Here is a 15,376-nt window from a genome sequence, read left to right on the forward strand (position 1 = left end):
GATCTCAGCCTCCTGAGTAGCTAAGATTACAGGCTAGATCCAGTAATTTATAAAGCCATCAAAGTTTGTAGATGCTCTTATTTCTGAAAAGTTTAATACTTAAATGTTTAGTAGGAAATTGTTGGTTAGAATACAGCCACAAATTATTAAACCATTAATACATCCCAAGGAATATTTAATAAACAAGGTAGGTAACATATGCTTATCTAATATTAATTTTACACCACTGCAAATCAAAACACATATCCTGCTCTCTGGACCTGCTTTATGTGATACACTCAGTGCAATTTAAAAAATAATGTAACTACAATTTCACAATGTCATAATTTGAATAGGTGTCAAGTATGCTCTTTTCAGATTCCTTTGAACATCATTTGAAGCTTGGAAAAAAGGTCCACATTTCCATCCTCAGCATCATCCTGCAGTCAAGATCCAGATGTTGGAGGCTTCCATTCAACCTTTTAGAGAAGACATTCCAGCTCGCATGATCTCATCAACTAGTAGAATGTTCGTGGCAATCACAGTGCTGAGGGGGAAAAAAATCATCAGAAGGCTCAAACAAACCCAATTCAATCCAACTTCCCATTTCCATCTACACTGCACACATTATGTTCAAGTTTCAATACTCTACAGTGTGTCTGTGTCTGTACATGTGCGTTAAGAACAGACCAAACGAAGGCACACTCAGTCCTTAACAGGTAGGAACCACAGGCAGACCTGAAACTCAACTAATCTAGGCCTGCAAATGATGTTATAAATAGCCGAGTGTCCCATTCAGAGAAAAGGTTCCCAGCCCTGCCTTAAAAGATGTTTCAGTTTTGGTTTCCCCAAACTTACCAGGAGTGAAGAAGCTGTTTCTTCACGCAATAGTTATCCCATATGCCTGCCTCTGCTGCTACCATTGGTTCACCTGAAAGGTAACCAAGTATTCTTAGCCAATCAAGACCAAAATGTAACAGTACTTTAAGCTGCTGTTCTCACCACGCATGATTCATTTCATATACTAAAGATGAACCTTTATTACACCTAGCTTCCCATGGTGGTGCTCTCTCACAGGCTCCTGAATCTTTACTCTGCATATATTCTTCTTTACCCTATTAAAAACAGTGTTCCAGCCAGGCGCCACACTACTCAGGAGCCTGCAATCTGAGAATTGCTGTACAAAGCCAGCCTGGGCAGGGAAGCCCTTGAGACTTAATTCCAATTAGTCACCAAAAAAGCTAGAAGTAGCGCTGTGGCTCAAGTGGCAAGAGCACTGCGCACTGGCTTTCAGTATAAAAGCTCAAGGACAGTGGTGAGGACTTAATGATAATCCTGACAAAAAGTCTTCCACTTTGTACAAGTATAGTCTGTCTTACAGGGAATCATTTCATTAAACTGAGACCCCTTTTTCTTGTATTATATGTTATACTTTCTACTTGTGAATCTAATAATCTTTAATTTTTTTTTTTTGTTGGTCATGGGGCCTCAACTCGGCCTGGGCGCTGTCCCTTCGCTCTTCAGCTGTAGACTAGAGCTCTACCACTTGAGCCTCAGCCCCACTTCCGGCCTTTTCTGCTTATGTGGTGCTGAGGAATTGAAACAAGGCTCTCATGCATGCAAGGCAAGCGCTCTACCACTGAACCATCTTCCCAGCCCCTATAATCTTATAACGAACTGATTAAAAAAAAAAATCAGTGCACTGGTGGCTCATGCCCATAACACTAGCCATTCAGGAGGCTGAGATCTGAGGATCACGGTTCAAAGCCAGCTCAGGCAAGAAAGTCTCTTATCTCCAACTAACCACCAGAAAACCAGAAATGGCACTGTGGCTCAAGTGGTAGAGCACTAGCCTTGAGCTGAAGAGCTCAGGGGCAATGCCCAGGCCCAGAATTCAAGCCCCACAATGATTAAAAAAAAAAAAGTCTCATGGACTTTCCTGTATAGCCTGGTGTCAACCTGTGTTCCCCAGATCTCAGCCTTCTGAGTAACTAGCTAGGATTACTGGTGAGAGCCACTGGCGCCTGGCAAAACTATTTTGTCTCTTTTTTTGGTACTGGGGATTAAACCCAGGATGTTGCGCTTGCTAATAAGCAAGCTCTGCCACTGAGCTACATCCTAACCAGAATTTCTAATATGGTATCATAAGTCTATGACATGGTCATTTCACTGCTATATTATTATATTTTACTTCAAGAAGCCTAGAGTTTCTGATAATACAGTACCAAACTGAAAACAATGTATCACTATTCTTTCCATCTCTCCTAGCTTTATCTTGTTTATAGTCTATTTCTCCCAGTACAAACAGCTGTATTCTCTTACCTGTGTTCAAGTCCACGCCCACAAGTTGACCAGATTCTGAATGTTCTGCTTGTATTTTAACTAATGTTTCTTGAAGGTCAAAACCAGAGTTCTGAGCAAGAACCTAAACAAATTCATTGCAGAGAAGATAAAAACTAAGGATTGAGAATGAAATTATTTCCAATTTTTTTCTCCAAAAATTAATGAAGACATGCAGGATGCCAATAGCTCAGTTATAATCTTAGCTACCCAGGAGGCTGAAATCTGAGAGTCATGGTTTAAAACCAGCCAAGGGGGCTGGGAAGGTGGCTCAGTGGTAGAGCGCTTGCCTTGCATGCTCGAGGCCCTGGGTTCGAATCCTCAGCACCACATAAGCAAAAAGAAAAAAGCCGGAAGTGGCGCTGTGGCTCAAGTGGTAGAGTGTTAGCCTTGAGTTGAAGAGCTGAGGGACAGTGCCCAGGCCCAGAGTTCAGGCCCCACAACGGGAGCCCCCCACCCCCCAAAAACGAGCCAAGGCCCGTGAGACTTAAAATTATCAAACCCACCAATACACTGCTAATACACTAAAATTAACCTTTGAAGGGGACATAATAGAGAATGATTGTTTGGCAGCTGAGCTAAAGGACAAAGAATAAGCTGCACAGATATCTAACTCCTACACATTTTTTCTATAAAACAAGGTCTCCAGGCCAGTGCCAACATGAGTGCTGGGATTATAGGTGTGGGCTACAGTACACTGGCCAGTACTCTTAAGTTATCTCTTTCTTCAAGAAATTTGAAAGAGATTCAAGTATCCCAGAAAAGAAGGAAATGGATCAAATCTGCTTACTCCAAATCCTCATCATGGCAAAAGAAAGCTTAACTGTATTATCAATAAACCTTTGAATCAGTTGAATTATTTTGGTGTAGTTTATTTTATATTTTTTTGGGTCCAGTCGTGGGCCTGAACTCCGGGCCTGGGCGCTGTCCCTCAGCTCTTTGCCTCAAGGCTAGCGGTCTACCACTTGAGCTACAGCGCCACTTCTGGCTTTTTTTTCTGCTTATGTGCTGCTGTGGATCGAACCCAGGACCTCATGCATGCAAGGCAAGCGCTCTACCACTGAGCCACCTTCCCAGCCCTGTTTTGGTGTAGTTTAAAGAAATTTGGTTACTAAATAAGTATCCATACCTTGGGAATAATAAGCAATGCATCGGCAAATGCTTGGACTCCAAGCTGGGCCCTGCCTTTTACACTTGGCTTGTATTTGATCAGAGCCTCTGCCATTGCTACTTCCACTGCACCAGCTCCTGGAACCACACAGCCTGTGGGGTGGGAGAAAAAGAGAAATGCTAAAGCCTCAACAAATACAACGGCAGAATCAATTGTAAAGAAAACATACATTCATGAAAACACATGAGGAAGCCATGACTTTAAAATTCACTCTGGCCACAACCATTTAAATGTAGCACTGCATTTGCTTATTCACTTGTTTTACCTCATACTTGCTATGCAAGGGGGCTCCACTAGTCATACCTACAACCCATGTAATCACACCTGAAAGCCACATATGAGTAACTAACACAGCAAACAGTACCTCTTGTGAGCTATTAGTATTAGTTCACTTATCTGTATTCACTTTTAACAATGATACACTATGTAAAAATAGCATACCATCAGTTATTTTAAAATGAACGTTTATTTTTGCATGGTGTCTGGCTGTGTAAATTATTGATGAAAGAACACAGTATTCTGCCATGCCTGTTATATAGGGAACAAAGCAAGGTGCCAGTGGTACATGCCTGTCATCCTAGCTATTCAGGAAGAAGTCCATGAGACTCTTATCTCTAATTAACCACCAGAAAACCAGAAGTGGCCCTGTGGCTCAAAATGGTAGAGCACTTGCCTTGCTGAAGATCTCAAGGACAGAGCCTAGGCCCAGAGTTTAAGTACTGTGACCAACAAAAAAGAAAAACAAAATACAGGAAACAGCTTACCATCATCAATAGCATTTTTGACAGCCCTCAAGCCATCTCTGATTGCATCTTTGATTTGAGTGAGTGTATGCTTATTTGGTCCTTTGACCAACAATGTGACAGAACGGGGATTGTTACATTTCTCGATAAAGGTGAACTTCTCTTCTCCCTATATGTAGAAGACACATTATTTCAGAAATAGGATATGGCTGTGCAATAAGTGAACCGAGGAGAGGTATATATAGAGAACAAGTAATGTGTCAGTAGAGAAAAATACTGACTTTATTCAAGCAAATCTTGGCTTAAAAAACCAACATATAGTGGCTGAGATCTGTGGATTGTGTTCAAAGTCAGCCTGGGCAAGAAAGTCCGTGAAACTCTTATCTCCAATAAACCACGAGAAAACCAGAAATAGCCGGAAATAGCACAGTAACTCAAGTGGTAGAGTGCCAGCCTTGAACTGAAGAGCTGATGGACATCGCTCAGACCCAGAGTTCAAGCCCCACGACCAACGTGGTGGGGGGACACACATACCAAAGAAACGTGGCTTTCTTATGTCAATGGCTTGTCATTATTACACATAAACCATCACATTTACATAAACAAGATTGATCCTGAGTTTGAATTTTCCTACTAAAGAATTCATGAACAACAAGCACTATTATTAGGTTTAGAAATAAAAATACACTTACCAAAGTATACTCATAGACAAGTCCTGCATGTCCCAAACAGTCAGGATTTAGGTCATCAAAAGAATTTAGAGCTACTCCACCACAAGCAAGAATCAATCTGAAATATTAAAATGTTTTTTGAGATGTATTAGCAATGTTATGTTCAACAAGAACAAATTTCAGAAAGTTTTCACAATTATGTAACTGAATTATATTCTAAAATTCCAACCTAAACCTTTCTACCCACCAATGAGTGGGAGATCATTTTTTTTTTTTTGGGTCCGGTTGTGGGGCCTGAACTCTGGGCCTGGGTGCTGTCCCTCAGCTCTTCAGCTCAAGGCTAGCGCTCTACCACTTGAGCCACAGCGCCACTTCCGGCTTTTTGCTTATGTGGTGCTGAGGAATCGAACCCAGGGCCTCATGCATGCAAGGCAAGCACACTACCACTGGGCCACCTTCCCAGCCCCTGGGAGATCATTCTTTATTCCTGACCCTCCTTCCCAAGGTCAGTAAATTCCTCCAATATGAACCTTAATGAGGAAAAGAGCTTCTTGGAAACTTAATGGTTATCATTATCATCGTCATCATCATCATCATTTTTTGTCGAACAGGGGCTTGTACTCAGCTTCACACTCTCAACCTGCTTCTTCCTTCATGGTTGGCAATTTACCCTTTGAGCTATACCTCCAGCTCTGACTTTTGCTGATTAATCGAAGAGTCTCTCAGATTTGGCTGCCTGGGCTGGCCTCCTGAATAGCTAGGATTATAGGCTGAGTCACCAGTCCCTGGCTTAATGTTGCCTCTTGACAAGAAAAAGTCAGTAGTGTATGTCATGGCTTTAAATTAAAACAAGTATATAGAAATGGTCAAAATTATTTATATAGCCAAAATGTAGGAACCACAGAAATGTCTACTGACAGGTAACTAAACAAAATGTGATACCTACCCACAAAGTAATATTTTCAGCCTTACAAAGGAATGAGATTTTGATACATGTTATAACATGGACATTATGTTTCGTAGGCCAGATGTAATGGATGAGAAGAACATGACTGGGGGAACCAATGCAACAGCAATATACACAAGACAATATGTTGGAAACAATCTGTCAAATGGAGGTGGGGGGGTTTGGAAAGGAGGGAAAGTAGGAGAAAATTGAGGGAAGGGGTAACTAAGTTGACAAGAAATGCACAAATGTACAAACCCCTCTGTAATCACCTTGACAATTAAAAAAAAGAACTGTGAAAGCCCACTAATGTGAAATACTGAGAAGAGAATGAGTAGTTGTAGAGACGAAAAACCCTGAAGATGAATAGTGGTAATGGTGGCACAATAATCTTACTATAGTCCCAGATCAAACTGGGCTACAGAGACAAAGAAAACAAAAGCAAAAGTAGATGAAAAAAAAAAAAAAAAAAAGGAACAATCTTAATTTACTTACAAAAGTAGGTAAAATTCACATTACCACACAATCTGACCATACCTCTCCATATTTCTTCTTTTAGCTCTGCGCAGAGCAACTATGCCTTCTTTTGCAAAAGCATCTAAGGAAAATGGGTCAATTCCCTATAATTGAAACAAAATTATTTTTACTATCTTTCACCTGAAAAACTAAAACAGACTAGTTTATAAGTTTGATTTTCATTCTTACCTTCTGGTTAATAACAATAAACCCTTTATCTGAATCTCCACAAACTTTCCTTTTCAGTTCTATGACTTTTTTAACTTTATCTTCAATAAATTTTCTTTCAGCTTTTACTAGTTTTTCTCTCTCTTCTGCACTCTTGTAGAAAAAGCCAGAACTCACTTCTCTGTTAAAAAAAAAAATTACACAAAGGGAGAAACTTTATTATGGAGCTGAGAAACTGAGCTAGCTGTACCTTTTTTTTTTTTTTTTTTTTTGCTGGTCATGGGGCTTGAACTCTGGGCCTGGGTACTATCCCTTAGCTCTTCAGCTCAAGGCTAGCGCTCTACCAATTGAGCCACAGCGCCACTTCTGGTTTTCTGAGTTGTTTATTGGTTGGTTTTTTTTTTTTTTTTGGGGGGGGTCCAGTCATGGGGCCTGAACTCTGGGCCTGGGCGCTGTCCCTCAGCTCTTCAGCTCAAGGCTAGCACTTGAGCCACAGCACCACTTCTGGCTTTTTTCTGTTTGCTTATGTGGTGCTGAGGAATCGAACCCAGGGCCTCTTGCATGCAAGGCAAGCACTCTTACCACTGAGCCACCTTCCCAGCCCTTCTGAGTGGTTTATTAGAGATAAGAGTCTCATGGACTTTCTTGCCCAGTCTGGCTTTGAACTGCAACCCTCAGATCTCAACCTCCTGAGTAGCTAGGGTTATAGGCGTGAGCCACCAATGCCTGGCAGTTGTACATTTTAAGAGGTTGTTTTCCATAAAAGCAAAACTGAGGCAAACTATCATTCTTACAGAAGCAAAAATAAATGTTAAGCATGAAACCCTGGGTTTGATTCCTTGCAACCTATGTGCAGAAAAAGCAGGAAGTGGCACTGTGGCTCAAGTCCTAGGACTGGAAAAAAAAAAAAAAAGACTTGCAGTTGGATGATGGTGGCTTAACACCTATAAGTCTAGCCACTCAAGAGACTGAAATCTGTAGGATTGAGGTTCAAAGCCAGTCTAGGCAGAGAAGTCAGTGAGACTATATCTCTAATACATAGCAAAATGCTGAGCTGGAGTTTTAACTCAAGTGACAAAAACTGCAAACTGTATTGGCTGGCAATGTGGCTTAGTGAGTGCTTGACTAGCATGCATGAAGTCCCGAGTTCAATTCCTCAGTATCACATACACAGAAAAGGCTGGAAGTGGTGCTGTGGCTCAAATGGTAGAGTGCTAGCCTTGAGCAAAAGAAGTTCAGAGACAGTGCCCAAGCCCTGAGTTCAAGCCCCAGGACTGGCAAAAAAACAAAAAAAAAACAAATACCTCCCCTACCCCCCGCACCCCGGACAAACTGAGCACACAAAAGCTAAGAGTACAAAATAAAATAAAATTAAATTAAAAAAAAAAAAAGCTAAGAGTACAAACCACCAAAATTTAGTTCCAGAATTAGCCAAAAGATAACTGGTAGCCAAGCACCAGTAATCCCAGCTACTTAAGAGGCTGAAATCTGAGGATCAACGTTTGAAGCCAAGCCCAGGCAGGAAATGTCTGAGGGAATCTCATCTTCAATTAAACACCAAAGAGCTGGATGTGGAGCTATGGTCAAGTGGCAGTGCTAGCCTTGTGGAAAAAGCTCTGGGACAGCACCCAGGCCCTGAGGCTCAAGCTTCAGGACTGGCATGTGCGGGCCCCCTCCCCTTCCATAGTCTACTCCATTTCAAAGGGGAATGAACTTACGTTTTTTCATATTCTAATGATACATTGCATGTAAGGATGTATGCATTTTCTACCCTTTTCTTCATGTCAGGATGCCGTGCCCCATGATCCAAAACAAGTCCTCTTATTAAGCTGTAAAAACAACATTTATAACATCATTGGTTTTCAGGTTGGGACTGTATCAGATTTAAGAATATGAAACAGTGAAGTATACCTTAATTCCTACAATTACTTGATTAAGACTGTCAGTGGAACTTAGGGAGGTCAACTGTGAAAAAGCAACATCCCTAAACAGGAGAGGCTATTCAAAAGTAACTATTCTATTTGTTATAAAAAATTCTGTAGAGATAGTCTCAATTGGCAGCCTATCAAACTGATTACCTTCTTTAAAGAAATGTTTTTGCCAAGTCTTTGAAAAAAAATTCTTTTTATAGACAAACTCCAAGTCTCTAATTATGCTTTATATAACAAATCACTGATGCAGTGTTCTTTTGTTTGTTGATTGGTCTTGAGCTTGAACTCTAGGCTTGGGCACTATCCCTGACTTCTTCAGCTCAAGGTGAGCACTCTACTATTTGAGCCATAGCACCATTTCTGGTTTTCTGGTGGTTAATTGGAGATAAAGAGTCTCATGGACTCTCCTGCCCAAGATGGCTTTGAATCACCATCCTTAGATCTCAGCCTCCTGAGTAGCTAGATTACCAGCACCAGGCTTACAGTGAACTTTTGAGAATTATTTGATCATAAACACTGCATCCCCATTTCAAAAGGAAATAATACTCAGTAAATGTAGCATCTAATCCAATTGACCTATCTAAACATACAATAAATATTTCCAGGCTGATAGTGTAACTTAGTGGTAGAACACCTGTTTAACATGTGTAAGGCCTTGGTTTTCACACAGCATCAAAACAAAACCCAAGGGCTGGGAAGGTGGCTCAGTGGTAGAGCGCTTGCCTTGCATACCTGAGGCCCTGGGTTCGATTCCTCAGCACCACATAAGCAAAAAAGAAAAAAGCCCGGAAGTGGTGCTGTGGCTCAAGTGGTAGAGCGCTAGCCTTGAGCTGAAGGACAGCCCAGGCCCAGAGTTCAGGCCCCACGACCGGAACCAGCCCCCCCCCAAAAAAAACCCAAATGGTATTTCATAGCATTCCATTTCCTACCTTGTGTCAGTTTCAGATTTATGTTTCATCTCCATGATCTCAACCATGAACAAGTCAATAGGTTCATCTTTTTTTTTAATGGCCAAAATGGAGTCCACTACAGCCTATTAAACAGGAGTATAACCATTAAATTACATTTGACTCAGAAATAGAAACACTTATTCTCTACACGTTTTTTTTTTTTTTGCCGGTCATGGAGCCTGAACTCTGGGCCTGGACGCTGTCTCTCAGCTCTTCAGCTCAAGGCTAGCGCTTTACCACTGGAGCCACAGCACCACTCCCGGCCTTTTCTGTTTATGTGGTGCTGAGTAATCGAACCCAGGGCCTCATGCTTGCAAGGCATGCACTCTACCACTGAGCTACCTTCCCAGCCCCAAGTTTAGGTTTTTTAAAATTTCTGAACTGATCGGAGTCTTTTCTCCATGAGCAAATAAAATTCACTAGAAATAAAAGGCCTAAGACCACTCATGTGGGCTGGGAAGGTAGCTCAGTGATAGAGAACTTGCTTGCCTTGCATACAGGAGGCCCATGTTTATGAGAGCCACATAAACAGAAAAAAGCCAGAAGTGGCACTGTGGCTCAAGTGGTAAAGTGCTGGCCTTGAGCTAGAGCTAAAGGACAGTGCCTAGGTCCAGAGTTCAAACCCCATGAAAGACACTCATGTCCCCTCCCCCCCAAAACAAAACACCTCAATTCGTAACTGCCCAAGTAGCAGTTATCTATTCTACCATTTTATTAAAAACAACTTAATTTAAAAAAAAAGAAACAAACTTAAGTTTAGTGTCTCCCAACACAAAGAAATGGATGTTTAAGGAAACAAATGCTAACTTGATTATACATGGTATGCATATTTCACACTCTTCCCCATAAACATGTGGAATTAAAAAGTACAAGTAACTTCAAGTTTTCTAATAATAAACCCTCCATTTTATGATACTTTCAAATGAAAGCCAGAAGTATGCTTCTAATACCTAATACCTGGCTATACATATTCACATAGCACCTCATAAGTGGAGTGAACACAGATCTATACCATTGGAGATACCCATGCGTACTGTACCAACTGTACCACACATACCTCTGTTAAGACATCTGCTAGTTCAGCATGCACTTTTGTACGGAGAGAGGTTCTGGCCACATCTATGAGTGTTTCCCTGTCCATCTCTTTGTTTACTTTCACTTGTTCCAAAAACTGAAGGGCCTTGTCCTTTGCAGCTTCAAAACCTTCAGTGATTATTCTGGGATGAAGACCCTACACAGACATGCACAAATTACACCAGTAGTAACGTTCCTCTTTAATTAAGTCCAATTCACCAAAGCTTTTGAAGGGACACTCTGGATTGTTCATCATTTTTTTTTTTGTTGGTCGTGGGGCTTGAACTCTGGGCCTGGGCGCTGTCCCTCAGCTCTTCAGCTCAAGACTAGCGCTCTACCACTTGACCTACAGCGCCACTTCCGGTTTTCTGGTGGTTTATTGGAGATAGGAGTCTCACGGTCTCTCCTGCCCGGGCTGGCTTTGAACCGTAATCCTCAGATCTCAGCCTCCTGAGTAGCTAGGATTACAGGCGTGAGCCACCAGCACCCGGCTTGTTCATCATTTTTAATAAAATGAAGGTAACAAAATGTGCTGACTTTCTGAATACATTTCAAAGGTGAAATACCCATTTGAATGCAGAGGAAAAGAACAGATATTACTCTAGCACAGAGTCAAAGCCAAGGAAACTACAAAGCACCCTTGGGTGTTCACTGTGCAAACCACCAGGAATAAGACTAAACCTCAAAACCTCAAAAATCTCTAAAATTTTAAGTTAACAAGAATATATTTTTTCCCTACAGATTATCTGCAGTTAATTCATGTCATTTAGCAATAAAAATGAATAAAAGGAGACTTATAAGAGTGTACATTCCTTTTGGCTAGGAAATTCTGGCAGTAGTTTAGTATTCATTATTGTTTTAACCTTTGATTAAGTAGGAAGCTGGGCACTGGTGGCTCACACCTGTAATCCTAGCTACTCAGGGGGCTGAAATCCAAAGACTGCTTTCCAAAGCCAGCCCAGGCATGAAACTTTTTTTTTTTTGGGTCCGGTCATGGGGCCTGAACTCTGGGCCTGGGCACTGTCCCTCAGCTCTTCAGCTCAAGGCTAGCGCTCAACCACTTGAGCCACAGCGCCACTTCCGGCTTTTTCTTTGCTTATGTGGTGCTGGGGAATCGAACCCAGGGCCTCATGCATGCAAGGCAAGCGCTCTACCACTGAGCCACCTTCCCAGCCCCAGGCACGAAACTCTTATCTCCAATAAGTCACCAGAAAACCACAAGTGGTGCTGTGGCTCAAGTGGTAGAGCGCTTGCCTTGAGCTGAAGAGCTAAGGGACATTGCCCAGGCCCAGAATTCAAGCCCCACAACTGACAAAAAACAAAACAAAACAAAAAAAATTGTAGGATGCTTGAACAGTTGCCCCCCCCCCAGCCCCCCTGCCTTTTTGCATTTTGTTGGTAGTGAGGCTTGAACTCCAGCCTGGATGCTGTCTCTGAGCTTCAATTTTGCTCAAGGCTGGTGCTCTACCACTTGAGCCACAGTGCCACTTCAGGCCTTTTCTGTTTATGTGGTACTGAGGAATCAAACCCAGGGCCTCATGAATTTTAGGCAAGCATGCTACCACTGAGCCACATTCCCAGTTCCCATTTCTGAGCTTTTGTGCTCAAGGTTAGGGTTCTACCACTTTTGAGCCCCAGCCAGTGCCACTTTTGGATTTGAGATGACTTTCAAAGACTTACTGCTTGGGCTGGCTTTGAACCATGATCCTTAGATCTCAGCCTCTTGAGTAGCTACAATTACAGGCATGAGCCACCAATGCTCAGTTTTGACTTTTCTTCTTTTTTAAACAGAGATAGATATCGTTGATTGATGAAATGTAACCTGGTAATTTTTTTCAGGCCATGGTAGGTGTCATAACCTGTCCATAGTCACAGTAGGATAAAGACACAGGTTCCTAGACTCAGACTCCCTAGTTTGGCCTCAGTCATCGGGAATCTATCAACACCAGGTATCTCTTACACAGAACAAGACAAGGGAATCATGCTCACCTCAGAAATGTAGAGATCTGCCTGCTTCAGCAACTCTCCAATGATAAGGACATTGGAAGTAGTACCATCACCAGTTATGTCATCCTGAGCTGTTGCTACTTTTGCTATTAAGGAAGCTGTTGGATGCTGAATTTGCTGCAAGTAGAAAAAGAATTATATCATTATCTGAGTTTAAGTTATCCTGGTATTTGGCTATATATGACTGATTTAATTAACATCAATTCATCATCATCAAAATTCTTGCACAAACTTGTCACTTCTCAGGTATTTTCCTTTGGTGACAGGAGACTTGAGCTTCAGTTAAAGTGCAATCATAAGGACAAACAGTAAGATAAATCTAGTAATTTTCTGAAAATAAGCCTAGTAGTTCCTGTACTTAGAAGACCAAGGGAAAGAACTGAGGGTTTAGGCCCAGACTGGACTACACAGCAGAAACTCTCTCAAAACAGCAAAAAACAAATGATTCAAGGAAAAATTAGTAAATTAAGAAGCCTAGCACTGTGGCTCACACCTGCTGTAATCCTACTCAGGAGGCTGCGACTTGAGGACTGCAGTTTAAAGCCAGCCAGGACAGCAAAGTCTGTTGAGATTCTTATTTCCAAAAGTGAAATTGTGGCTCAAATGGCATAGTACCACCCTCAAACAAAAAAGCTAACGGACAAGTTCAAGCCCCAGTATCCCGTTTCCCAACAAAGTAAAATTTAAGTGATGAATCTAGGCAAAATGCATAGAGGTACTCTATTCTCTTAACCTTTTTTTTTGTCTTTTCTTCTTTGGTACTGGGGATCAAACCTACGATGTTCCACTTGTTAGGCAAGCGCTTTGCCACTGAGCTACATCCCTTACCTTTTGTTTGTAATTTTTCAAAGCATAAATCTGGCAACTGAGGATTAGGGGTTGGGGAGGAATTCTGCTGAAGTTAAAGCAACTTTTTCCTTAGCTGAGCATTCTATGTTCACTTCACAGTTAGGCCACAACAACTAACTGCTTCTATGTGCTTTCTGTATAACCCTGTGCTTACTAGTTACCAGGCACATGAATATTAAATAATAAAAGTAAATAAAAGCAAAAAAAAAAGTGCATCTCCTGGGTCAGCTAGCCATTACCGAAGATATGAGTAACATCTGGTTGTTGACATGGTACATCATTATCAAAGCCTAAATTTGAATTAAGTGTGCTGTGGTGCACATCTAATTCCAGAACTGGGGAGGCTGAGGCAGAAGGATTTCAAGTTTGAGAGCAGGCTGAACCACATGGGTGGATCATCTCAAAATACAAAAACAAAACAAGAAAAACCCCACCAATTTTATTCTGAACTCAAATCAGAGGCAATTTTTTTTTTTTCTTGAATTTGAACTGTACTGGAAGTTCAAATGAGTAGCAGACAATCTCAACTTTTTTTTCTTGGTCGGTTGTGGGGCTTGAACTCTGGGCCTGGGCGCTATCCCTCAGCTCTTCAGCTCAAGGCTAGTTGCTCTACTGGAGCCACAGCACCCACTTCTAGCCTTTTCTGTTTATATGGTGCTGAGGAATCAAACTCAGGGCCTCATATTATGCGAGGCAAGCATTCTACCACACCGAGCTACCTTCCCAGCCCCTTAACTTTTCCCCCCCTTAGTGCTGCTTCTGTGCAGGACCAACTTTTGTGCTTAAGGAAAGCAGATCTATTTGAGCCACACCTCCTGCCTGGGCTGGATTCAAACAGTGATCCTCTCAGCTCTGCCTCCTAAGTAGCTAGGATTACAAGGGTGAGCTACTATTTCTGACCAATCTGTCTGATAGAATACTCATTTCTTTCTACCTTGATAATGAACACTAGAAAACCTTCCATAAGCCAGACCAAACCGGAAAGCCCAGCCCTGCAGCCTCACCATCTCGTGTAGCAGCACGTTGCCATCTTTTGTCAGCTTGATGTCTCCGGCGCCCGAAACGAGCCTGTCAAGGGTTAGAAACGGATGCATCAAGCCCAGCACTGGCGGCTCACGCCCGTAATCCTAGTTACTCAGAAGATCTGAGGATCTCAGTTTACTGGAGACTCTTATCTCCAATAAACTGAGAAAAGGCCCCGGAAGTGGTGTTGTACCTCAAATGGTACAAAGAGGCCCAGGGACAGAGCCCAGGCCGAGTTCAAGGCACGGGACCGGCAAAAGAAAAAAAAAAAAAAAGAAATGGATGAATCAGCGCGCGACCTTCCAAGGGAAAGCGAACGAAGAATCCCATCAGGAAACCCGGAGCCCGGGACGGAGGGAGGGATCAGCGGTCTCGAAGGCGTGTAAAGAGTGTAAGGCGGGCAAGGAAGGGCCCGCTTCCCCGCGGCAGGGGTGCAAGGGCAATGCCCACCTCCCCCCAAGCACCGGGAGGCCGAGCCCGCAGGCCGCAAAGGGCGGGCGGGGCGGCGCCGCGCGCGCAGGCGGCTTTGTCCTCCGCCCAGGCAGCCCCGCACCGGGTCCAGGAGGCAGCGGCGCATTGCAGAAGGACTCGGACCGGCCCAGGAGCAGACGGGAGGCGGGTGGGAGGCCGGCCGGCCCGTCCGCCCGCCGCGGTCCCCTGCGGCCCCGGCCCCTCCCCGGTGGACCCGCCTTACATCTTCATGGTGCCCTTAGGCCCCAGGTTAGTCCTCAGCACGTCCTGCAGCCCCCGTGCCGCGCTGATGTTGACCGCCAGCGCCGCCTGCGCGCGGGCAACCTCAGCTTTGGGGTTCAGGGTCTTCACAGCCGCCATAGCTGCCGCCGCCGCCGAGGAACAGACCGAGAACAGCGAACTCGGGTCACAGCCCAGCTCGGCGTGGTCGGGAGGCGCTCATCCGGGGCTTCTGGAAAAGTCTGACGCTCTCGGCCCGCCCCCCCGCGGCCGACGTGCAGCCGCCATTGGGCCGCGGCGATGCTGCATCCGCTGATT

At 43.4% G+C, this 15,376-nt stretch overlaps 1 protein-coding gene and 3 non-coding genes across 4 annotated transcripts; all 4 read right to left on the minus strand.

Annotated features, from left to right (window-relative positions):
• Positions 1–158: 158 nt before the first annotated feature.
• Positions 159–15,285, minus strand: Cct6a (chaperonin containing TCP1 subunit 6A). The gene is made up of 14 exons (XM_070035629.1): positions 15,063–15,285; positions 14,350–14,413; positions 12,479–12,613; positions 10,473–10,646; positions 9,395–9,498; positions 8,253–8,363; positions 6,556–6,715; positions 6,388–6,470; positions 4,926–5,022; positions 4,255–4,402; positions 3,449–3,582; positions 2,302–2,404; positions 838–910; positions 159–526 (listed from the first exon to the last, which is right to left on the minus strand). Exons 1-14 carry the CDS (start codon positions 15,197–15,199, stop codon positions 454–456), a joined length of 1,596 nt encoding a protein of 531 aa, XP_069891730.1. The 5' UTR covers positions 15,200–15,285; the 3' UTR covers positions 159–453.
• Trnaa-ugc (transfer RNA alanine (anticodon UGC)) lies at positions 3,326–3,397 on the minus strand. The gene has a single exon. It is a non-coding gene; the product is annotated as a tRNA-Ala (tRNA).
• Positions 3,885–4,018, minus strand: LOC138837046 (small nucleolar RNA SNORA15). The gene has a single exon (XR_011375147.1). It is a non-coding gene; the product is annotated as a small nucleolar RNA SNORA15 (small nucleolar RNA).
• Positions 11,015–11,148, minus strand: LOC138837048 (small nucleolar RNA SNORA22). The gene has a single exon (XR_011375149.1). It is a non-coding gene; the product is annotated as a small nucleolar RNA SNORA22 (small nucleolar RNA).
• Positions 15,286–15,376: the final 91 nt, after the last annotated feature.

The sequence above is a fragment of the Dipodomys merriami genome, unplaced genomic scaffold (genome assembly GCF_024711535.1).
Source record: "Dipodomys merriami isolate MVZ:Mamm:240054 unplaced genomic scaffold, mDipMer1.0.p SCAF_26, whole genome shotgun sequence".
Lineage (NCBI taxonomy): Eukaryota > Metazoa > Chordata > Mammalia > Rodentia > Heteromyidae > Dipodomys > Dipodomys merriami.

Coding starts and splice junctions, on each gene's coding strand:
- Cct6a (XM_070035629.1), bottom strand. CDS start 15,199: ATGGCGGCTGTGAAGACCCTGAACCCCAAAGCTGAGGTTGCCCGCGCG. Junction 10,647..12,478: donor CAGATCTCTACATTTCTGAG/GTGAGCATGATT, acceptor ATGTCTGTGTAG/GGTCTTCATCCCAGAATAAT. Junction 3,583..4,254: donor CAAAAATGCTATTGATGATG/GTAAGCTGTTTC, acceptor CCCACCCCACAG/GCTGTGTGGTTCCAGGAGCT.